The 25,341-nt window shown below is 36.7% G+C and overlaps 1 protein-coding gene across 1 annotated transcript in view; it reads right to left on the bottom strand.

Moving 5' to 3' along the window:
* KLHL1 (kelch like family member 1) overlaps positions 1 to 25,341 on the bottom strand; it is a 259,260-nt gene that overhangs the window by 8,682 nt on the left and 225,237 nt on the right. Inside the window, exon 8 of the mRNA XM_052786007.1 lies at positions 14,379 to 14,541. Coding sequence (XP_052641967.1) covers positions 14,379 to 14,541 — 163 coding nt within the window. The remainder of the gene's footprint in view (positions 1 to 14,378; positions 14,542 to 25,341) is intronic.

The following is a 25,341-nucleotide window of genomic DNA, read 5'->3' as shown; positions in this document are numbered from 1 at the left end:
TTATGAGGATTGAGTTCTATAGGGAAGTCATGAAAAACTTCTGAAAATATTTTATATTCGAAATGGCAAAAATGTGGTTCAACATAAAATATATCGTGTTTGTAACTATCTGCAGACAAGAAACTTGTTTCCTTCCTCCCTTTATAATGGTTCCCAGGAGGAAACAGTTCTGATTTTTCTTTCCCACTATTACCATGCTGCATTCTTTTCTTATGAGAGTCCTTTTGCAGTCTGTTGCCCTTTTTACAGTGCCTGCAGATTAACTAATAGAAACACAGCCTATTTTAAAGTCCAACCGCTGAGCAATTTAGGATGTAAAAGCTGTCTGTGTGAAGCAATCATTCATTTGGAAGCTTTTACTGTCCTAAGTGCTCCATGAATTCAGAGCTACTTAAATGTGCATTTACCATTACATTTTGTTGGCATGGATGCTGATGAATAAGGAAGCACCGTACTACCACTAAATATGTCACTGAAGCCATAGAACATTTTGGTACTGCCTGACAGACATACTTGTGCTCTGACTGAAGTAGCCAGGAGAATCCATACTCCTCTATGAGAGATGTTAAAGCAAATACACTTTTTTGCAACTATTTCTGTGAATCCAGCCCTAAGACATTTACCTTTCAATATGATTATCAGATATGTGCAGGTGGGATCCAATTTAAGATTAAGACACCTACATGTAAGTGTTAATCTGTGGGTGTCTACAGCGTCTAAATTGTTGTTATGCACATGGTAGTCAGACAAGTCTAAAGAACAATTTATTTCATCAGCCACAACCATACTTTTTTTCTTCAGCAGAGAATAAGAACTGCAGAAGAGCACTAAAAAAATTTAAACATGTGATCCAAATACATTAACATTAATATAAATATAAATATAAGCATTTACATATAGGTGTCTGCATGGATGTTATCTTTATTTTCAAAGATGGGACTTGGTTCAGCTGCACACAGACAGTGATCAAACATTATCTGTGACATTTAGGGTACAGTGACATTCCCTGCAGGCTGGCAGATATGACAAAGACTACACAGGAGAAATATGCATGATTGCTGGAGGTCAAATAAGCTATCCTGAGGCAATTCAAATGGCAGTAGACACATGTTGATAAGTGAATTGATCCCTAAAAATGAAGACCATGGTTAACAAGCCTGAGATTTCCAAATAGATTTCTAAGTAAATATTTGGACACCTAAACACCTCACAGAATTTTAAAAAAATGCAAAGTACCAACACTTCTGCAGAGTTCAGTGTGAATAATCATGTGTTCCCCCAATTTATATACCAGCCACTTCATTTATTTCTTTTGGCATGAAAAGTTCTCATCTATTCCGTTGTCTTTCAACTGAAATAAATCTATAAGATGGTATTTCCACAGTGAAAGTGAAGCATACTTTTTCATTCCTCTATTTCAATTAAGACAGGTAGTAAAATATAGCCAAAGGCATTCCTGAGTTGCTGGTAAAGAGTTAGCAAATGCTGTTCATAAGTAACTGATAAAAGTTTCAGCCAGTGATTGGGATGACCTAGTTTTTGTTAAAATGCTCTGTGCTATGCAGAACAAAACAAAAATAATTTCCAAAATCAGATTTTGGAACTATCTTTTTACTGTTTGATTGTGTTTATATCTCAGCAAGGAAAAGTTCATAAGACTAACAATAAAATTTTATTTCACAAAGGTCTAGTTCAGACAAATAAAAGTTGGAAACTGAGTAATTGTTTTAAAGTTCTGGTTGTTGCTGAACACCTGTTGGGAATTGCTCCCACTCTTCAGCCAAATTTCATAATCCATAGTCACAAAGGCCCTAAATGACTGCAGAACAACTCTGCAACCAGCGCTGAACGTTCAGGATACAGCTAACTGAAATTTTTGAAATACTTATATCCAAAGATATTTAGTAGTCCTACTTCCTTCTTAGTGCTCAGGGTCCTATTTTATTAGATGACTTAGAATGAATCCATTTTTGCAGCTTTGTCTTTCTTGGTAACAGTTTATAGTAAAATTTTCTATAAGGAAAAGTATATTGTATGTCTCTAAGAAGGCCTGAAAACCTGGCATTACTGAGATCAGGTATCAGTCCTGCAATTGCAAGGGCTGCTCTTGTGCCTCTTAACTATATTCCATTGTATTACTTCAGTTACCAGGTACCACCTCTGCTCTGGATGATTTGTTGAAAGTACTTGTAAGTAGACTTTCATTTTCATATGCAAGTACTTTCAGAATTCAGAGATGAATTTAGCAATTTCACATTGTTAATTTACAATATTATTTTAGTAATTTTACCTTACCTTACATACTACTTCAACTAGCATCAAACACATGGCTCATTTTTTTCTATTTCTCCCAGATTACTGGTGTCTGTAGACTTCTTGTAGATGTCATATCTCTTAATAGCTTTTGAGGACCTACAGTATTGTAAGATTTTTATTTTCAACATTGAGCGATTAAAAAGAAAGCTTGAGAAATAATCATAATCACGATCACGTAATAGTTACATCTTCTTTCATTTTTGAGTTGGGAATATTCTGTTAACAGAATTGCACCTCGTTGTATAACCCACCAAAGCTGTTGGGATTTCTATTATAATTATCACTGTTTAGAGGGGAAGATCGACAAGGAAAAGAAAGCATCCAGTACTGAGCACTTTTATCTCCACTGATCACAGTGAAAATTTTGCCTGTGGAGATGCTATAGATTTCTATTCCCCAGTGGTTCAGCTTATTCAGACACTGTGCGTAGGTACGAATTTAGACCAAACTCAGTCTCCCCTGAGCTGGAAATCTGTCTTTTCAGGGTTTGGTCACTTCTTTTTGTATTAAGATGGATAGAGATTCCTAAACATTTGTGTATATATGTATGTACAAAATGGCTAGAAAATGCAGTAGAGGTTTCAAAGTAGGAGACATTAGGAGAAATCATGACTGGCTGGATCAAAAGCATTTATCTCAGTGCTGTCATTACGAACCTTTGATAAGTAATCAAAAAAGCCATTTTTAAATTCAGTTTGACAAGCCAACCTCAAAAGACCAGACTGCCTTTGATGTGAGGTAGTATGGCTTGTGGAAACAGTTGAATCATGCCTTTCCTGCATTTCTTAATGAGGTTTTGCCTTTCAAAATTCTTTCACTGTGAATATCAAAAAACATATTCAGTCTTTTGCTTAGGCCCCTTTGTACCCTTTTCTGCCCTTTCAGTGTGCCTGAAAGAGCAAGAGAGAATAACTCTGGCACAAAGGATATCTGCCTGGTAGAACTGAGGGGAATGTAATAATTTTCATCAGTGCCAGACTTCTGTATTGCTCAATCAGTCCATACCTGATCTAGGAATCAGACTGTAGGAGAGGAAAGATATCTATCCATGCTGCCTTGGTTATGCCAGTGAATAGCAGTTCACTGGCAAAAGTTGAAAACCTCATACTTTTCTGAATGGAAAGCATTAATGAAGTCTTATTTCTGTGTGTAAATTTGGAATGGTATTTCATGTATTTGGTGCAGTAATGCAGTAGTGGAGTAAATTAAAAATTTTTACAGTTTGACCAAAAAAAAAGTGAAGAAAAAAAAAGTCATACAGTAAGTGCCTGCAATTAAAGAAATAGTAACTACTGATAGAAAATATTGAAAGAAAAACACCCTGCATGGATAATATAATTACGGCAAAGTTCTACTTCCTACACTAGAAAGTATAGTTTCCTAATAGAAAGAACCTGTTTCAAGTAAATTTAATTCTAATCAAAGTTATATGGGCTACATTATCTCTGCAAGACCAGTGATTGAATGCAGATTCCACCAGTTAAAAATGTTCTTGGTTGTATCAGGCTATAGGATAGTTAAGGCAGAATAGTCTTTATAAATTAATCATTTACTACAGCATGAGCTTAAGGCCTTTTATTTCCTCTCTTATTTATTAAAAAAGATACAGTGAATCTGTCATTAAATAAGAAATTGTTATTGAATTAACAGAATTACTTCATCCTAGACTGAGCTAATGTGTTTATAATATTCATCTTCTTTGTGAATTTAATAATTTTAGACCATATGGCTGTTCCATTTTGCTCTGTTTCAGTATCCATTTATTGCATGGTTTTGACTAAAATATTAAACATTATCTACAACTTTTTGTAGTTTCTACAGTTAAGGAAGAATTTTTTCAACATGTGTCCCTTTTTCCCTATAGTGGGAGGCAGAATAATTGCCTTTCTGAGAAAAGAGTCTGATCAACAGCAGTACTTAATAAACAGCACATTTATAAAACATCAGCAGTGTCAAAACTGTCATAAAAGAACCTAAAATAACTTCTACAGGATTTAAATTAAAGTATCAATTTATTTATAGGTCAAAATACATTTAGAGTAATATATAGTAAGAACAGAGACAAGATTTAAAAAGTTTCTATGAAAAAATTCTAAGGCTGATAACTTGTGGATTAGTCTTTGAAATATGTTTGCCATTCTTCCCATTGCAAAAGGGTTTTATAAAATTAGTTACATCTATAAATTTCCTAGTAAGTAATTAATATCATCCTAAGTCAAATTTCATTTTACTCTCAAGTTGGGTAGATAATGTATGGCCTGTTATGGAAACAGACACATGAAAGCATGAACTTTTTGACAAGGAAAAGCACTGCTGTATTTCAGTATCAGGCAAAATATGCATGTCATTCATAAAATATTGATTTAAAAGTATTTGTCTGCAGTCAGTGAGAATATTGTGGGCAGAAAGCATGCAGTATGAAACATATTTTCTCTCTTTACGTGACTGTAATTATGTATGCCAAGTATAGTATTTTTCTTAGTTCAAATGGAGTAGTAAAAGAATAACTGAATCACCAATAAGGCACAAGAGCAAAGAAACCCTCAAGCCAAAAAAGCCATGAAAAAAAGTACTCTGATGGGAAATATAATTGTTTCAGTCATACTTTCTTATCTTGTTAGCTTGGCATGAAATTTTGAAGTGTTACTTCATCTTTAAAAATCACAATTACATCATATTAATACTTCATTTGTTTATTAATATTAAGCCAGTTCCCTAGTTTTTACTGAAGTATGAAAATTATCAGTGCGTTGCAATTATATGGATGACTTGAAAAAAAGTCTTAGATCATTTAGTCTGTGACCTTCACAATGAACAAATCCTTCTCAATTCAATGAATTCAACCAGTAATGAAAGATTCAGCTGAAGTTGGTCTACCAAGTCAAAAGACATTTCATTTTAGCCCAATATTAGTTATTAAGAAGTTAATCAAGTTTCAAATTAGAAAAATAGAACTATCAGTTAACAGTGAAGATGGCATATTATTCTGTTCTGCTGAGTTCAGTAGGTATTTGATAGCTGCTCCAACGGCTGTTGCTCATAAAGATATTTAGTTGAGTATCAAATTAGATATTTAGCTTTCTTTAATTTCAGTAATATTTAGATGTTTAAATATCCTTCCAGACTTACACATATGTGGAAGTAAGAAAGTATGTGTATGCATATGTATATACACACACATGAATACATGTGTGTATACATGGGTGTATGTAATTCAAGTAAATGCCTACAGGTGGTCAGGGGAGTATCTAGACTTCTCCAACTGCACTGAACAAGGGCTTCCTTCAGGTCCCAGCATATAGGCACTAAGTACTTTTTAAGACAGCCTGGGATTCTCATACCTCATGTCCCACTAAAGATAATAATTAAAAGCCAGACTTTCAGAATAATCCAGAATGTGGGATGCTAATATCTTGCTGTTTTGACCATGAGAGGTAAGACAGTGATTGCTGAATGCTTTTTAAAAGTCTGTGCTTAATTGTGGCAGCTGCACAATTAAAAAAATTGGCTGTGAATCTTTCTAGGCATCATCCACACTGCCTCCTGCTGTCTAGATCTGTATGTATGTTACATCTGAAAGCTTAAGTTAGATGTTACATCTGAAAGCTTAAGTTAGATTGCCTTTTTCTGTCAGGTATTAGGACTGAGTAAGTTAACTCACCATGTCTGCTTGGTCTGAAGTACCCTTAACTTCCCAAATTAATGCATACCATAGTATGTTATGTTCATTATCTATGCAGAAATTGTTGTTCATTACAAAATTTACAGAAAAAAAGAACTATGTAGTAAAGACAAAATGTTTCTTATTACAAAAACTGAATGGCAGACCTTACAGCAAATAAACAGTCACACTAGCTGTGTACCAGTCAACAGTCAGCTAGTCCAAAAATCCTGTTTGTGTGGGTGATGGATGAAAAGAAGTGCAGAGTGGGGTGTATACACTAAAAGATGTAGATGTGCAGTAAACATGCAAAATAGAAACGTGGCCTAAGCATCTGGGAGCCTGACCATAGTGTATCAAGAGAAAACAGGCTCATCAAGTTCCCGCCCTGCAATGCAGCAATGTCATTAGCATCTGCCATGTTTCCTAACAATCACTTGGGTTCTAAAGAACAGTACATCCTAGCTGTGTATGCGCCTGCCTTGGACTGTAGGAAAAATATTGGTTTTACTGTAAAGTTTAATGATTTTTCATTGTCCTCTTCTAGGAGTCACATGTATTTAACTAACTTGTATCTGTTTAAGGCTAGCCTAGCCACATAAAAAGAAGTAAGCCTGTGCAGAGACTGCTATTTTACAGGTTGGATGTAAAATACCAAGTTAAATCTTGCTTGAAAAAGAGAGAATATGATGCATATTGAATTGAATTGCACATTCATTTAGCTGCATGGGACCCCCACGTAGGAAATATAAATTTGTGTGCAAAAGTACAAAAGATCAGACCAGGGCACTGAATTAGTAATAAGCTTTAATGATTCTGCTAAGAGAAAATGCCACAGATAGTTTATTATATAATGCATGAAAGGCAAAGAAGCAGAACTCCTGAAGGAGGTTGTAATCAGCCATGCAATCAAATTTTTAAGGTGGTTATATGAATGCAATACAGTGCTAATTCTCTTGTGCCAAACTGAACTCCTATTAAGGACTTTGTGGAATTATTAACCTATGCCTCTCCGAGGTCAGTACACAGCAAATATATTCCTGTGAGTGACTAACTGCAAGACAATTTTGAGAACCCTTCTTGTGCTCACGCTAATTTGGTTTGAATTTTGTTATTTTCTTGAAAATGAAGGTTCAGCGAGCTAAATTTTCTAATGTTCACTTTGTAATAATGCCCAATAGTCATAAGGGACATATTAAACTAAAGCAACTGCTATTTACCACAGGCACAATATTGATCTAAATAACAGAAGTTTCATTCCAGCTTTGTCTCATTAAATGACCTGAAAACAAAACATTCCCCTGCATATATGCTAGCATCTGTATTGGCCAGCTCTCTGTGTTTCCTATTCAAAATGAAAAAGAGAATAGCTGGAAAAGTACTGCTAAGACAATAATCCAATTTATGGAAATCCATTATTAAATGAATCCAACTATTGCAAAACTGGTGGAACCAAATGAAGGTAACTGAATATAAATCAATAAAAAACATTTTTAAAAAAATAAAGCTAGATGTTATTAAAGCCTCTCCACCTAACAAATGAAATTGAAAATGTAACAAATGAATTTGCATGGCCGTGAGGGAACAAAATAGTAAATATACATATACATACGTATTCTTTTAAAAAAATCATTGGTATGCTCTATTCCTATGAATGCTTAAGTAGAATTAATAGAATGTGGAAGCCATTCTAAATCCTATCTGCTACAGTCAAGCAACAGACAAAATCTGACATTGCCTACCGATAATAAATAATTTCATAAAGGACACAACCACAAAATCACATTTTTACGTTAGAGTGTCTTTCAATAGAAATATGAGAAGGGAATACATTTAAATATCAGTGACTAAGATAAACAGGAAAAGGAAGGAAACATGATTGATGGAGAAAGATGAAGCTTTCCAAATGACTCCAATGTTAAAGATGATGGATTGGATTGAGAAGATCTATGTTTAGAGTTTTGTTCCAATAAAAGAAAATACCTTTGAGTCAGTTTAAGCATCTTGCCCTTAGTATTTGTATTGCATTTTCCTGCTTAAAATAATCACCAGTCATAATTCAGATGTCTTTCTTGAGATTATAAATTGTGACTCTTGTCCTCAAGAGTGTTTGAGCATTTGGTTACTTCCTTTGGTACCAAACTTATGAAACAAGAACCATAGATAGAGCTATGGCACCAACCTCCTGAAAGCTCAAATGGTTTAAAAATGTTCAACTTAGCTTTTTTCAAAACTGCTATAAAAAACTGTGAACCCTGGCCAGAGCTGGTCATTTGCCCCAAGACAGATCTGTTGCTTGGGTACTTGAAGCCTATCCCCATTCTTCATCTTTCACCCTTGCCCAGTTTAAATGGCTTCCTTACTGTCTTCTAATAAACCTGTCTTCTCCAAACTCCATTTAGACAACATTTTGATAGGCAACCTGATCTCCTAACTCAGCACAAAAATGTCCAGTATGTGGCAATTATTTCATGATTAAGTGTGCAAGAATCAATATTGCCATTGTACTGTTTGTAAGTGCCCAGGCGCTGGCGGCGGGGAGGCAGCGGGGCGGCCCCTGTGAGGAGCGGCCGGGGCTGCCCCGTGCCGGACACAGCCGGTTCCAGCCGGTTCCAGCCAGCTCCAACCCGCCCACCCCAGGGCACCGCTCAGCCCCACAGACAAGGCCGGGGTGCCCTAGGGAAAACAGATTTCAGAAAGGGCAGAAAATGGTGCACAGAGAGAGTGAGGAGGGAAAAAAGAGAGTGAGAAACAGCAGAGGCAACACCAAAGTCAGAGGAGGAGGAGGTGCTCCATGGCACTGAAGCAGATATCCACACCGCAGCCTGTGGAGCACACCACACTGGAGCAGCAGGCTATTTCCTGAAGGACGGCTGCCTGTGGAGAGCCCATGAAGGAGAAGGGAAATGCATGAGGAGGAAGGAGCAGCAGATAGGAGCAGTTATGGACTGACCGCAACCCCCATTCCCCATCCTCCTGCACCACTCAGGTGGGGGTAGAGGAATCGGGAATGAAAGACAGAAGATGAGCCTGTGAAAGGGGTGAAGAAAGGTGGTTTTTAAAATTTGTCTTTATTTCTAACAACCCAGAATCTATTTTTATTAGCAATAAATTACATTAATTTTCCCCAAGTCAAGTTTGTTTTGCCCATGACAGTAACTGGTAAGTGATCTTGCTGTCTTTGTCTCAAGCCGTGAGCTTTCTCAGCATATTTTCTTCCCCTGTCTAATGAAGGAGAGTGAGTGAGCATCTGGGTGTGCATTTGACTGTTAGCCAAGGCTAACCCACCATAACAATGCAAGAGTAACTCCCAGTTCACAGCATCTCCTTTCTCCTTCCCTCATTGTACAGTGCATAAACACAGATGTAATAGAAATACTAATACTAATGATAATAACAAAAAATCCATTGCTGCTTCTTTGCTGAAAGAATCAGATACAATTCAGATAGATATTGATGGGGAATAATATTCTCCCGCAGCATTTTTCACTGCTCTTTTACTTTTCTTCAAAGAAAACAAATACTTATAAAACTTTTTTTTCTCAAATAAAAGTAAAAGATGATTTGAAAGGGCACTTAAAATAATTCTATTTTTAAATGTTAAGATTAGACAATTCCTTGCTTTTCATCATCTATCATAGATCAATAATGGTGTGTGATATTTGATAAAAACATCAGCAGCAGGTAGAAATATCAAGTTCACTAAAGCACATCTTTGAGGATGTAGCAATCAATAAAGGGCAGACCTTCCTTCTCCTTTGTTCCACAAGATGTTACCACGTGAATGAACTGCTTCCCAGTGTGTGCCAAAGTCATTATATTTGACACATAACTCAATGTACTGCTGTGATGTTGTACCATTTAAAGTCAATCTGCAGATCATAATAACAGCTGAGTATTTTTTCCTTTTGTAGCACAGATTTACTGATATCTGTTGAAGAGAACAAAAGTAAAGGGCCAGTCTTTCTGCCATGAAAGCTATAGTTACACAAAAAGAATGCTGATAATTTCCAACATACAAGTAAAAATTCAGGAATATTTTTTGTAATGTAATTTTATGGCCATATAACAGGAAAATCTAGAAAATTTTCAGTTATGGTTGTGTCACAATTATTCGGAATAACATAAATCTGTATGATACAGAGTCTCTTTTAGGTATACAGTCCAAAGGAAAGTGTATAAACTTAATTTCATTTTTACTTACAGTTTCCCCATTAGAATAAATTTTGTTCTGAAATTAAATTACACGAGGAAAATTAGTGTAAAGGTTCAGTGTTCTTAGGGAATGCATGCTTCATATATTAAAGACTTTTTAATAGAAAGCTAATAAATAGCTACTGTAGTCTTGGAGGCAACTACATTTTAAGTTACTGAAAAGATTAGTATTTATTGGATTGAAACTGTCAACTAGATTTTTTTTTTCTTCTTGATTTTAAAAATGAAGAAATTAAGACATAATCTTGAAACAGTAAGTGACAAATTTAAAAAATTACTGGAAAAGATACAATATTTTTGTACTTCTGGTTCCCTAGTGCTTTTAACTTACGCTGTAGAAGAGTACTATGGCTTCAGCATTATGTCCTGTAAACTGTAGAATACTAGTCCTACATAGTATATATTGCATACTAGTTACATGTCACTTATGTCAGCCCCCAAAGAACAATTCAAATAAATCATCCCAACTTCTGACCTCTCCTGTTATCTGCATATAAAAAGCACCATCCTTTCCTGATTTTTTTAAAGTTTAAATCTCTGTTTCACATTTAGTGTTTTAACACCCACATCTTTTGCTGATGTGAGAGAGTTCACACACTCTTTCTCTTCGTGTCTGTGCAACAGGGTTGTTAACAGTAACAAGGCAGAAAAGAAGATCCTGCTTCCAGATCAGAAGGAACTACTGACCATGTTTCATCTCATGAAACTCTACAGTCATGGCAAGTCCTACAGTAGCTACCAAAGGATGTTAAAAATTGATAAAGGCATCAAGTACTTCAGATATTTATTTTTCTGAATTTCTGACAAATTCAGCAGGATTTTAGGGCTTCAATAATTAAAAGATTTTCCAGACTGTATTTCGATGCACACACTGACACAATCCTTTTCAGGTATTAGGAAAGATTTTGATATAATATAGCAATTTCAGTTTAAATTTAAAAATGTATTTCAGTGAAATAACATTCATTTCTGTGTGCCCTGTTTTGCCAAATTCAGATAGTATTACTTTCCATTTGTTTGAGCAGCAAAATAATTGGTAATTGACTTGCACAGACTATACAAGTGAGCTTCAAAAACATAAGTAAGCTTAAAAAGGTTCAATACATTAAGAACTAATAAGAAGTTACTTACAAATCAATTGTCTCAGAGCCTAAGGAGATCAGAATCTAAAAGGTTTTATTTTTTATTTATTTCCACCAGAAGCTTATAGAGAAATACAATTTTTATCAGATTTTATGGTACTATGTATCATTTTTTTCTGCTTAAAATGGCTTTAACTGGAAAACCAATGAAGCAGACCATAGAGGTATGGAAATCACAAATGGAATAGTTACCAGCATTAAAACACAAAAGACAAGACTATATTTTTTCAAGTATTTAAGCAGCTCACATTTGAGATATTTAGCATACAGTACCCCTTTTGTGTAAAGTGCCCAAAGCAGTGTGGGAGATATACACATAGAATAGTTTCTAACCTTCTCACTTCAAACACAGTCTAACCCTGCTGCATTTTATTTATTTACTTATTTAATTCAGTGCAAACATAAGGAATAACCAGGAAAAGGGTCCTCAGAACTACCATAATAAAATAGTTCCTCCTTTGTTGAACGTTAAAGCCAACATCTTGTTTCTCATTGAGACATCTATTTCTAATATCCTTAGAATTTATTTAAAAAAAAAATCTATAACTTTCTGCCTAGTTCAAAGCAGAACACTCAGATGAGGAATGCAGCATATGTCAGTTGTGTGGAACAGCAGTGTAGTAAGAATAGCACCAGAGAGTTGAAAGGTTTGGTCCTTACATATGTTTTCAAGTTTCAGTTCTCAGCATATGGGATATTTTTTAAAGATGGTTATTCAGACTAAAAAAAAATAAAAATCAGTAGTATATTTGTTATTTGCTTCAGTGCAACCACTGCTTTTCTGTTTTCAGTGGTGTCCATTCCACCTTTCTGAGACATAGATAACATCTCTTTTCGTTTAAATGTGTTCTAAGTAAGTCATGCAAAATTGAGCATTTATTAACTGAGAAGCATTAAATACATGCTCAGCAGTGCAAAAGAAAGATACCTGGAATATATATACATAATCATTTGCAGCTCTTCATAATTTTAGATCTATATTTGCAGGGTTATTTGTGTAGATCTTGTCTCTGCTAGTTTGCTGCATGGCTAATACACTATTGAAACCAGATTCTTTTAGAGTAACAGGGTTATTAAAGCAGCTTTGTCCATTTGATCTATTCTGGAACATTTCAGTGCCACTGTGACTTAGTAAGAGAAAGCAATGACAATTAAGCTTCAGTGGTTTGCAGGTGATTTCACAACATAAAACTAACTCCTAATGTCGTGGATGAGAAGTAGATCATCTGAATATATAATACCATGAATTAAATAATATAACATTAATAATGAATGCATCCAATAAAGCCTGTTTAATCCAGAGTTACACTGCAAATAGGACACAACTGACAAACTCGTAAAATTAGTTAACACTTTTAAAGCCTGTAGTTTTAATTAATTTGAGATTCAATTTAAAAAAATATATATCTGCATATTGTCATAATGATGCGATTATGGGTACTCTGTCAGGCCTCCTCCTGCTGCTACAGAAAGGTACACAATCTCCTATAGGTCTTGTAACGTTGTTTGTGGGCTAAATTAAGCTCCTTTGTTGACTTTTATATTCAGTGACTCTTACAGTCAGTGGAAAGAGTCTGACAACACCAGCAATCAATTCAGCCTACTTATCTCAAGCCTGTATCTTAGGTGTGATAAGCACAACCTAACATAAAGGATTTTTGAGTGTTTTTCCGACTGTATAATCAAAACTGAACGATTTCCTCCTGGAAGAAATGGGGTGGGCAAATTTTAGTGGATTGTTGAATTATGAAACAGCATAGTCTACCATGAAACCCAATAGCCTTAATAAGTCCTTTTTTTCCCCATAAACTTTTTATCCTAACTTGTATTAACTATCTTTTTCATGTCCTCAACATTTACTCTCTCATTCTCTCAGAATCCCACATCTGCAGCTGTTTCTCATCCTTTCTTCCTTGCTGTTCAGTAGCAATAAAGTACAAGGAAAACAATATTCCAGAAATTTGCCTTATTCCATTGCTCCCACCATTCCCAAGGGATTCTTTACTGACTGCCCTTTATTTATTTTCAGTTGTCTACAGTGGGATTCATCTTCCCCGCTTAAATATCAGAAACATAGAAGTCAAAATCTGAGATCAGAGTCCTCAGGTTTCCTATATAGTTAGTAGAGAAAAATGGGCACTTAGAGAGAACAATTCATGCTGTCCTAACACAAATGTCTAAAATAAGTAAGACAAATGATATCCTGAAAGTACGTATTTCTTCCATTGACCATAAGGCAAACTTAATATAATTGGCTCACTTGTAGATGTCTATACAAAAATATCTGAAGTTAGGTGTGATGAACTCCTCCCCCACCTCTAAATTATTACAGTTCACACCATACTTTTTTTAGCCACATAGCTAAAAGCCAATAATTTAAAAGTGATAAGCAACAAGTAATACATAATATCACATTACCGTAAAATGAGTTTTAGTAAGTGCCATATTAAAATTTTAATTTTAATTGAAAGTTTGAAATGAAAATGAAAGTTATAAAAGAGAAACTTAGAATATGAAAAAAATTAGAATTACAGGTTTAATGTAGTCTGACTGTTTTGACAAGAATCAAATTTCTGTTTACTTGCTGTGTGGATGTAATTGCCTTGAGACAAAGACAGTTTCATGGGTCAATGTTTGGCTGAAGCAAGGTACAAAATGTATATACAACAAATCTTATCACTGGGTACATGACTATATTAGAAGGATAAACTCAGTTAACTAGAACTGATATATACAACATATAAAAGTCAGATGATGCAACTGACAGTTTGTTGTTTACACCATACACACTGAAATTTCAGGTCTATATTCTTAAGCATTTGATATAAATATTAAACAAAAATAATATAGAAAATATATATAAATTACTTATTTCAAATAAATGTAGGAGCCATGAGATATAGGAGGGTGTGCATAACTCTGTCTACATTTATTTTAAAAGACACCCTCTATTACAACATGCTAAAAGTTATTTACTACTGTGTGTCACAGTTTTTGATTCCTCTAAGAAATGTGTTTCAACCGTGTAAGAACACCCTACTCACTTGCCATTTAATGCTGCTACTCCAACAGTGCTTCTGGCAATTGACATACTTGCCACAAATGTCCACTGCTGACTTTGAGGGTCCCACCTCTCAACTGTATTCAAATAACTCCAACCATCATGTCCTCCCACTGCATAAATAGGCCCTTCAAGCACTGTAACTCCTAAAATGGAGGAGAGAGTGAAAGAAGATAAAAGTATGCTTTCTCTATCAATAGTAAAAAAAAAAAAAAAGTTTTCCAAAACACAGCTAACAAATGAACTTGCACATTCAAAGTGAAAATGGAAACACCAATTTGAGATTTGATTAATTAAGGATTAGCAAACAGGAATAAAATTAATGCCATTCCACATGGCTTTATGAAAAATAGGTCTTGTCAAACAAACCTAATTTAATTCCTTGAGAAGATTGTTTGTTTCATAGAATAACCTGTCAATGATGTGATAGTCTTAGATTTCTGTATACTGTTTAACTTAGTATCTCATAACATTCTGATCATGAATTAGCTCTTTAGAATATCAGTAAAGCACATGATAAATAAATTATGGACTGGATACCTGATGGATCTCTAATTATTGTCAACCTAAGGAGGATTTCACTGAATGGAATTGCTTCTACCAGGGTTCCACAGGGAAGGGAAAGAAGTCTGATGTTTTCAGCATTTTTGTCAATTATGTAGAAGAAAACATTCAATTTTTCACTAGCTGGAAGCTTGGTGGACAGGCACAGAATCAAAAAACCTATTCAAAGGCTCAAATAAGTAACTTACAGTGAGAAACTTAAGCCTGTTCATCAATTTACCTTATAAAAAAAAGAAATAACAAGAGAATGGGTACCTTCGCAGGAAAAAAATGTTGGGTATATAAGGATTCTTTTATCTATTGAAGAAAAGTAAAACAAAATTTGAAGCATGGAAGTTGAAGTAGGAAAAATTTAAATAAGAAACAATTTTTTAACTATGATGGTTTTTAATCACCCATTCAAAGGAACTGATGAATTCTCTATCTCACAGTATCTTCAGTTAAGCTTAGAAGGCTCTGGAAGGTAAGTTATAGCTAAGTACCATTTGTTACAATACAGTGAGCTTAGTAATTCCATTCTGTGAATCCATGATCCCAAATGAGCATCATTCTGAAAAATCTCAGGCTAAATCCAATCCTATTCCTAAATCAGTGTCTTTTTTTTCCACTCCATTTCACATGATTTGAACTCATCAAAAAATCAGAAAACAGTAGATCATTACAGTTTCAGAGAAATACAATAAAGAAAATAGTCTTCACTGACTTCTCTCTAATGAGAACTTTGCTGGGTCTGTACAATGCATGTAGAACCCCGTGAGATGCACAGTTCCTTCAGATTTTTTTCCCAATGTCTTTTACTTTGCATTTACCACTTGCTGTTGTGTTGTGAATTCAACTGGCTTTTAAAGTTCATCAGAGTGTTCTCTGAACTTTTCTGACCTTATTGAATAACTTCTACATACTTTGCTGTCATGATGTTCAATTCCATTTCCACATAAATTAATCTGACATTGACATGGGGAAATGTTGCAGTTAGAAAACTGCCAAAATAAAAATGTTGCTTTAGTGTGAGATTCATGACAAGCTCATCTGCCAAAAGGTGTGAATATAGTTACAGCTACACCAATGAAGAAATCTGGAAGCTTCTTTTGCTTGGAGAACTTTAAGGGATTCAATACAAGATTGCCTGTTTGAGTTTGCCAGTTTGCATTGCTTCTATAATAGGAAAATTTACTGGCAAAGCAATAGGAAAATTATTTTTCCATAAAGGACAAAGACAGAAGGGCTTCTGTACAAAAGTAATCCTCCATGCTGCTGACTATAGCACACACTAACTTGCTATGGGTTTACACATTTAAAGTCTCTTCTTTACATTTACAGAATACCAATTGCATTGACATCCTTACATTTGCTCCTTAAGAGCTAGTCCAGTTCTGGCCCACTATGTTTTAAAATACTGGACAAATACATTCTGCAATATTGAATTTCATTCTGTTTTGGTATAGTTATGGCTGTATATGTGAGGGCAAATCATCATCTTGGACTATGTAAATTCAATATATTAATGTTCAAAGTCCAGTTCTCTAATAAGTAAATAAAAAAAACAAACAAGGTGCTGCATTCCATTAAAGTAGTAATATGTCTATTTTAAGTATTTTGTCTCCTTTTTTTTTAAATTTTGCTTCGATATTTGTAGATATCTGAGAAGCATAAATGCAAAGTGGAACCAATTGAGAAACCTGTAGTCACAGCTGGTAGTGAGTTCCTCTAACGGTACACTCATGAAAACTAATGGATGCAGATGTTGTACATGTAAAGAATGTAAATAGTATGGAGGAACTTCAGAAAGAATTACAAAAGAACCATTAAAAATCTGGAAAACCTGCTGGAAATTCCATAACAGATGTAGGGTTTATCAAGATATTTTTTCCAAGAGTTAATCCAATCATACTGTATAAGTACCTGCATAAAGAAAAAATTTTATGATTAAGAGTCTAACTGTAAGAGGACTAGTAAGATCTAATGACTTGAATTAGTAACCTGTTAAATTAAGCCTAAGAATAATATTCGATATTTTAACCAATGATGCTAAGGATTTATTGGAGTTATGAATTTAGGATTGTGGTAGTTTCTGTGTTTCTTGAAGTTTTCATATCTACACTGATACGTTTTTAGACAGACATGCTCAAACTCCTTGAGATGGCATGTCCTCAACGCAGAAATGACGGGGAGAAATTCTGTATTCCTCTTCCAGAAAGTCAGTCTGCATGATCACAGCAGTAACTTCAGGCCATAAAATCTATGAGTCTATATAAATTTGCTGAATTTGGGCATGGATATCACAATTTCTTTGGCTTTGGTATGGACTCTGTCTCTCAGTATTTGTTCTAGATGGAATCTGTCTTCTTTTCCCAAGTTAACAACTCTGAAGGCTGGGCTAGACAAACCTGTCAAATTGGTAACTGCAGGAGGTCTACTGATGACAGGTTGAAGTGACAGAAATGTCAGATTTAGTGCATAATTTAATATATCATGACACAGAGAGTGAGATGCTTTGTGGGACAGACATCTCTGTGGGAAAAACAGCTAGGTCTCTATACTGAATCTAATTGCATAATGTTTTTTCTTTCTTGTTGTTTAACAATAAATCCATTGTTTCTCTTCTACTCTTCATTCATGCACTCTCCTTCCCAATCTGGTGGGCTGATAAACTAATAAGTCTCTTTATCTTCCCTCCATTCTTCATCTATTGCTTAACACAGATTACATAGCAGAGGTATTATGGTGTAGGGGGGACAGAAAGTCACCTACTGAAAACTCACGACTCTATTATGATATATCAGAGACATTTTGGTGATTTGGTCTGTCAAATACCACTGTCAAATAAGACCAAACCGGTTGAATACTCATTATTGGTTTCCCAATCATACCTCCTTCCAGAGAGCCAAGGCAAACCAAATAGTTTCCTCAGAAGAATAAAATGTATGCTATTTTGAGAACAGTTTGCTCCGGAAACAATTCTTTATTACAGATGGCTAGGACTATGCCAGGTTTTCTCTGTCAGTCCTCTGAAGATGATTCTGGTAGGCTCAGAGTTCTCATTGCCAACATAACTTCAGGTCACTCACCAGAACTTACAGAAGCTATCTTCAATAAGACAAAATTAAACACTTTTCTACAACTCTGTGACATTTTCCTCACATTATTTCAAGCTCTCTGGGCTGAAAAAGCCATTAAAAAGTTCATCCCAAACTGGATGAACTCAATATTAAAACAATAGAATAATATGAAGTTTACTAATACAAAGCACAAGACTAACACAAGATTAATAATAAGATTACTTTGATGGACTCTGCTTGCAATGGAGAGCCTCACTTACCACCCTGGGAAGAGTGCTCTTCCTTTTTCTTGCTTCCACAGCTCTGTATTGTTTGAAATCAAAAATATTCAAGGAGTGGGATCTGGAACTCAGTTATCACAACTATCAGTGCCCTATCCTTCCGCTCATTTTTCCTCCACTCCATTTTGTATTAATGGGGCATATAATAAGAATAGCTTGCGCAGAAGGATCTGAGGTGATCTATCCCAGAGGTTCATGGCTACCCTGAAAGGGTGAATATAACATTTTCAGTGTAGTAATATCCTGACCAGGTCAATCTTTGGAACCTATATAGCCCACTGTCCATGTAATGAACTTAATTAATAATATAGGAAAATTTAGTGACTCATAGAGGCAGCTCTAATGCTTCCAAAGAAAAAAATTGTACTTAAATCCCAGACATCTTTATGGGAGTCAAATAAATAAATAAATAAATATGCACCTTGCAGTACTGGTGAATCAAGTAAATACTCTTGATTAGACTTTGCAACATTCTGGGAGCAGCCAAAATAATGTTTTCAATAAATTTTCCATTAATTTTTTTTAAGATGCTTTCTTGTGAATAGTTCCTTTTGATCATGCAAACTGTGAATAATCACTCTCAAAATATTGCCTTCTCAGGTCATTGCTACTGCAGAGCTGTTGCAGAGTTTGCTGAATGTATACAGATTTTGGTTATTAATGGGATAGGCATACATAGGTATAATTAGAACTTATGAAAGTAGAGTTCAGTGCTCAAGAAAAGTGTTACTTCCCTAACATACACCTTCATTCCTTTAAAAACCCAATAAATTGCTTTATGAAGCATGTATAAAATACATGGCTTCAACCACAGCAATATTAATTTTATGCAATAACTTGATGATTGTTTTACTCAAAGCAAATCAAATCAAATCAAATCAAATCGATAAAGGCTGTTACTTCTGTGCTGCAATGCCAATAAAAAGCTTTCATTCCCTCTTCACTATTATAATGATATTCAATCTTTGTTAATAACAATACACAATGATGTATATATAGTCTTAGAGGTGGAAAAAATCACTTCATACTGTATGGGGTTTGCATGCCAAGGTTTTAGTAGCAGGGGGGGCTGCAGGAGTGGCTTCTGTGAGAAGCTGCTAGAAGCTTCCCCCATGTCCAACAGAGCCAATGCCAGCCGGCTCCAAGACAGACCCGCCACTGGCCAAGGTCGAGCCCATCAGTGACGGTGGTAGTGCCTCTGGGAGAACAGATTTAACAAGGAGGTGGGGGAACTGCAGAATAGCAGCCGGGGAGAGGATTGAGAATATTTGAGAGAAATAGCTCTGCAGACCCCCAGGTCATGAAGAAAGAGGGGGAGGAGGTGCTCCAGGCACCGGAGCAGAAAATCCCCTGCAGCTCGTGGGGAAGACCATGGTGAGGCAGGCTGTCCCCCTGCAGCCCATGGAGGTCCACGGTGGAGCAGATATCCACCTGCAGCCTGGGGAGGACCCCACACCGGAGCAGGTGGGTTCCCAAAGGAGGCTGTGACCCCGTGGGAAGCCCGTGCTGGAGCAGGCTCCTGGCAGGACCTGTGGTCCCGTAGAGAGAGGAGCCCACGCCAGAGCAGGTTTTCTGGCAGGACTTGTGACCCCGTGGGGGACCCATGCTGGAGCAGTCTGTGCCTGAAGGACTGCAGCCCATGGAAGGGATCCATGCTGGAGAAGCTCATAGAGGACTGTCTCCCATGGGAGGGACCCCACGCTGGAGCAGGGGAAGAGTGTGAGGAGTCCTGCCCCTGAGGAGGAAGGAGCGGCAGAGACAACGTGTGATGAACTGATTGTAACCCCCATTCCCCGTCCCCCTGCGCTGCTTTGGGGGATGAGGTAGAGAAAATCAGGAGTGAAGCTGTGCCTGGGAAGAAGGGAGGGGTGGGGGGAAGGTGTTTTGAGATTTGGTTTTATTTCTCGGTACCCTACTCTGATTTGACTGGTAACGATTTCCCCAAGCTGAGTCTTTTTTGCCCATGACAGTAATTGGTGAGTGATCTCTCCCTGTCCTTATCTCGACCCACAAGCTTTTTGTTATATTTTCTCTCCCCTGTCCAGCTGAGGAGGGCAGTGATAGAGCAGCTTCGGTGGGCACCTGGTGTCCAGCTACAGTCAACGCATCACACTTACATATTTGACACATCTGACTGTGTGACAGAAAAGGCAGCCAAACAGAACAAGCCCAAAGCAAAAACCCAAGGCAAATATAAGCAGACAAATTCCCATCAATCAGTAACTTGTTTTTCTAGAAATGTTGGGTTTTTTTCTCTTCTTTTTTGAGGTACTCATACTATATAGTTTGTTTTGGTTTGTTTTTACAATTATTAAAAATAGTATGAAAGCATTAATCACACAGATGTTTTAATCACAGAAAAGTGGAGACATGGAAGGCTAGACTTACAAAATATAAGAATTCATATTTTTTGGTAAGTCATGCTATCAAGCATCATTAATTTCTTCAACTACTTTTTACTCAGAGGACTGTATATTGTCTTACAGAACACAACAGTCTCCTTGACTTCCACTCTTTCTGAAAGTGAAGTTGATGATGTTGATTCTGTTTTGCTGATGTTTTCTCCTAAAAGGAAGAATGCCCAGAAAGAGACATTCACTCTCTTGCCTGGCATGATAGTGATAGGAAGTACAAGAAATATTGATTGTAATCCCTTAATATACTCAGCTTTCTGGTAAAGACAGTAAAACATCTCCAGATTAGGCAGTTGCATTTTGAAAGATTGGACTAAGTAGACCAATTTTCCTTTCTCCTATATGCAGCAGCAGCTTGTTTCCTATCAACCACTTCTAGCTTGCTTTTCAATACAAATATCATACGGGAATACCAAGATGATACCAACTCAGTGTTAAAAAGAAAGAGTGTGCTGAAAATGAAGAGACCATTAAAGGCTGCAGAAAGAAATCTATTTTCTCTCTAAATCTCTCTGCCTGTTCTATTACCACCAACATCCTCTCTACTTCTTTTATTTTACCTACCTTCTATCATCTTTCTCTCATCCATATCAGCTAAGGGATTTTTCTACACGTTTTTTGGGTAATGATACATTACTTGACAAGATCCAAAATTCATTCTGGGAGAATGAAAATGTAGTACTGAAAAAATCAACACCTAACCTTTGTTTAAACTGATGAATAAGTTTTGATTTAAAATGACAAAATGAGACCAACAAGGCCCTCATATTTTACAAAGTCAGTTTCGCAGATTTAGTGAGACCTATGTTTTTGGTTTTGTGTTTAATATTTTATAGTAAGTATACCAAAATGCAAATTATAAATAAATACATTTTAAAAACTGCTAAATGAGATGAGCCTTTTTAATCTAAGTATAGAACTGCTTAAATAAAACCATAACAGTGAAATGAAGCAATGGAAAACTGAAAGTCCTGATACTACTGATGATGTTCATTTAAGAAAGCAAATGCGTTCATTGCATCATCAGCAACTGACTGTAGGTTGAACAGTGTACTAAAAATGGAAGTTATTTAAGAATGGCTGATAAGCATGAATTACAACCATTAAGGATTTATAAAATGTGTTTAGCAATGGTTAAAGTTATTTAAATACAGTGTTAAAACTGACAAAAAATTATAATTTGGCAATGTTTTGTGCGTTATTGTCATCTGATCTTGCATCAGGCTTAAAAGGAAACTGACTGAAACCTGAGAAACAGAGTGTTGAATGGGCTGTAATTCTGTTCCCATTGTCGTATTGTAGCTTCACTCCCAGGATCACTTACAGTAGATATGTCACAGAGTGGCTGAGGTTGGTATGCACCTCTGGAGATTGTCTAACTAACCCCACTACTCAAAGCAGGGTCACCTAAAGCCAGTTGCCCAGACCACATCCAGATGGCTTTTAAATAACTTCTAGGATAGAGACTCCACAGCCTCTCTGGGAAATCTGTGTCAGTGTACAATCCTCACAGGAAAAAAGGAGTGTTTTACATTTAGATGATACTTCCTGTAGATCGGTCTGTATTTCACTCGGTATCACTGAGGACACCATGGATCCATTTTCTTTACTTCCTCCCATCAGGTATTTATACACATTGATAAGATCACCCTGAGCCTTCTCTCCTCCACGCTAAACAGTCCCAGCTCTCTCAGATTCTCCTCGTGTGTGAGATGCTCCAGTCCCTTAACCATCTTTGTGGCCCTTCACTGGACTCACTCCAGCAAGTCAATGTCTCTTTTGTAGTGGAGAGCCCTGAACTGGATGCAGTACTCCAGGTGTGTCTCACCAGGGCTGAGCAGAAGGGAAAGATTGTCTCCCCCATCCTGCTGGCAACACTCTTCCTAATGCAACACAGAATACCATTGGCCTTGTTTGCTGCAAGCACGCATTACTGGCTCTTGTCCAACTTGTTGTCCATCAGGACCCCCAGGACCTTTTCTGTAGACTTCCCACCAATCAGCCCCCAGCCTGTACTGGTGCATGGGCTTATTCCTTTCCAATTGCAGGACTTAACAGTTGCCTTTGTTGAACCTCATAAGATTTCTATCAGCTCATTTTCCAGCCTGTTGAGGTCTCTGTGATGGCAGCATAACCATCAACCACTCCTCACTGTTTTTGTCGTCTGCTAACTTGCTGAGAGTGCACTTTGTCCCATCATCTAGGTCATTAATGAAGATGATGAAAACACTGACCCCTGGGAAACATCACTAGTGGATTCCAGCTGGACTTTGTGCTGCTGATTACAGCTCTTTGACCCTGGCAGTTCAGCTAGTCAGGTTGGTCAGGACTTATTTTTCTTTCATAAAATCATGTTGGCTACTCCCAGTCAAGTTCTTATCCTTAATATGGATTGAAACTGTTCCAGTATTATTTGCTCCATCACCTTCTCAGGCCTCATGAGGCTGACTGGCCTGTATCATTCCAGACCCTTCTTGCCCTTTTTGAAGATACAAGTGGCATTTGCTTTCTTCCAGTCCTCAGGAACCTCTCCTGATCTCCATGACCTTTCAAAGATAATTGACAGTGGCTTCACAATGACATCAGCCAGCTCCCTCAGCACTCATGGGTGCATATTGTCATGTTTCATGGACTTTGACATGTCCAGCTTGCTTATATGTTACTTAACTTGATCCTGCCCCACCTCAGGGTAAGTCTTCCTTGTTCCAGACTTCCCCCCTCTGCTTTCAGGGACCTGGAACTCCTGAAGCAAGTCTTTCTTTTTTTTTCCTGACAGAGGCAAAGAAGGCATTGAGTACCCCAACCTTTTTTGTGGTCTTTCTCATCAGGTCCCCTGCCCCAGTCAGCGAGCCCACATTTTCCTTAGTCTTCCTGTTTGCTGTTTAAAGACCTGAGGAAGCCTTCCTTATTGCCCTTTAAGTCACTCATCAGATTCAACTCAAAATGAGCTTTGGCTTTCCTAACCTTATCCCTAAAAGCTCAGACAGTACCTCTGTATTTCTCCTGTGTCACTTGTCCATTTTCCACCTCTTGCATGTTTCCTTTTTTAGTTTGAGTTTAATCAGGAGCATTCAATCCATCCATGCAGACCTCAAGATGGAACGTTTTTGAGCTTAAAGGAGGTGATCCTTGAAAAATCTATCATGTCTCCTGGGCCCCTCTTTTCTGCAGGGCCGTATCCCCTGGAGCCACCATTGCAGATCCCACATATACTGCCCTCAGTAGAGTTTCTGGCCACCTCTGTGGAAGCTGCTGCACAAACTGTTGCATCTGTTGGCTGCCTCTATTACCTGTGCGCAGACCCACCTATCTATGAAACCCCACAGTCTGATTCTTGCATTATGTTTTCTAGGAAGTCAAGTTGGAAGAGTTCTAAGCAATGCAGAAGTATTTATTTTCACCATTATGCAGTGCTTGCACCATATATTTAAAAACATTATAATGAGTAGTAATGATAAGGTAATAACCACCCCCCCCAAGCAAATAAACAAATACGTCCTTTACATTACAGCAGACCGTGTCATATATGAAGAATTCCAGGGCAGATTGTGCCATATATGAAGAAATCAATATTCAGGCATTACTGGTTCTTATGGTTTGCTCTCAGAGCTTAGATGCCAGAACTTCTACGTGATTTTTATATCACACATATGGATTAAAGGCTAGTCCTGAAGGTGTTGCTTTTAGCCTCCCCATCACAAAGAAGAGAGTGCAGTACATCTCACCTGGGTATCAAAACCTGTACTAAAGTTACTGAACAGTCCATGATAACCGCAAGTGGCAATCCCATAATCAAAATCTTAAAGGATACATTCCACCAAGATCACAAAGCAAAATATTTTCCAGTAAAATTGATGAAACAAGACTATTCTCTTTTCTGAATGTTCCAGGTCATTTGTTTTAATAGAAAAATATTAAATTCATTTTAAGTAGTCTGTGTTGAAATGTCAGAGTTCCAATCCTATTAGCACACTGTAGAATTCCCCCTCCTTAAAGAGCAAAGGCACTGAACTCTATAAACATTTTATTTTTTCTAAATGGTGCAGCCAATTTCTGCATGATCTCTTGAGATAAGAGTTTTCATCTTTTTGTAGTCAAGATACTGAACAGTGTGTTAGAAGATCAGAGTTCATCTTGACTTCATGAAACAGGTTTTCATGTTCGCTATGTGTCCTACGCTAAAGTGACATCAGAGTACACAATTTTGTTACTTTCTGTGTTCTATGCCCACTAGATAATAAACATCCATCTAGATTTACACTCAGAACATAGATAAAGTTTTTATTAAACTATATTATATAGAATGGGCTTTTCCTGTTCCTAAATGTGAAAATAACAATTTCCAGCAGACACCAGAAGTCTTACTGTCATTAAGCAAAATGCAGACAAGAACAATATTGTTAGCTCTTTCAGGACTGTTTGCTAAGAGAAGAGAAAGGACACAAGGCCCTCACAGCTTTTCTTCCTGCACCTCATCTTCAACAATTTGACAAAACCAGTTTAAGGCACAAAGAAAGAAGAAATCTTCTTGGACTTAATGTTCCACATGATACTAGTGCTTTTCTGTTGTTTGCTGAGAAAAGCAATCATACATCCAGAAGGGAGGCTTTTATTGTAAGAGAATTACA

Source organism: Harpia harpyja, chromosome 4 (genome assembly GCF_026419915.1).
Source record: "Harpia harpyja isolate bHarHar1 chromosome 4, bHarHar1 primary haplotype, whole genome shotgun sequence".
Taxonomy (NCBI): domain Eukaryota; kingdom Metazoa; phylum Chordata; class Aves; order Accipitriformes; family Accipitridae; genus Harpia; species Harpia harpyja.
This window is presented reverse-complemented; position numbering and strand designations above follow the sequence as displayed.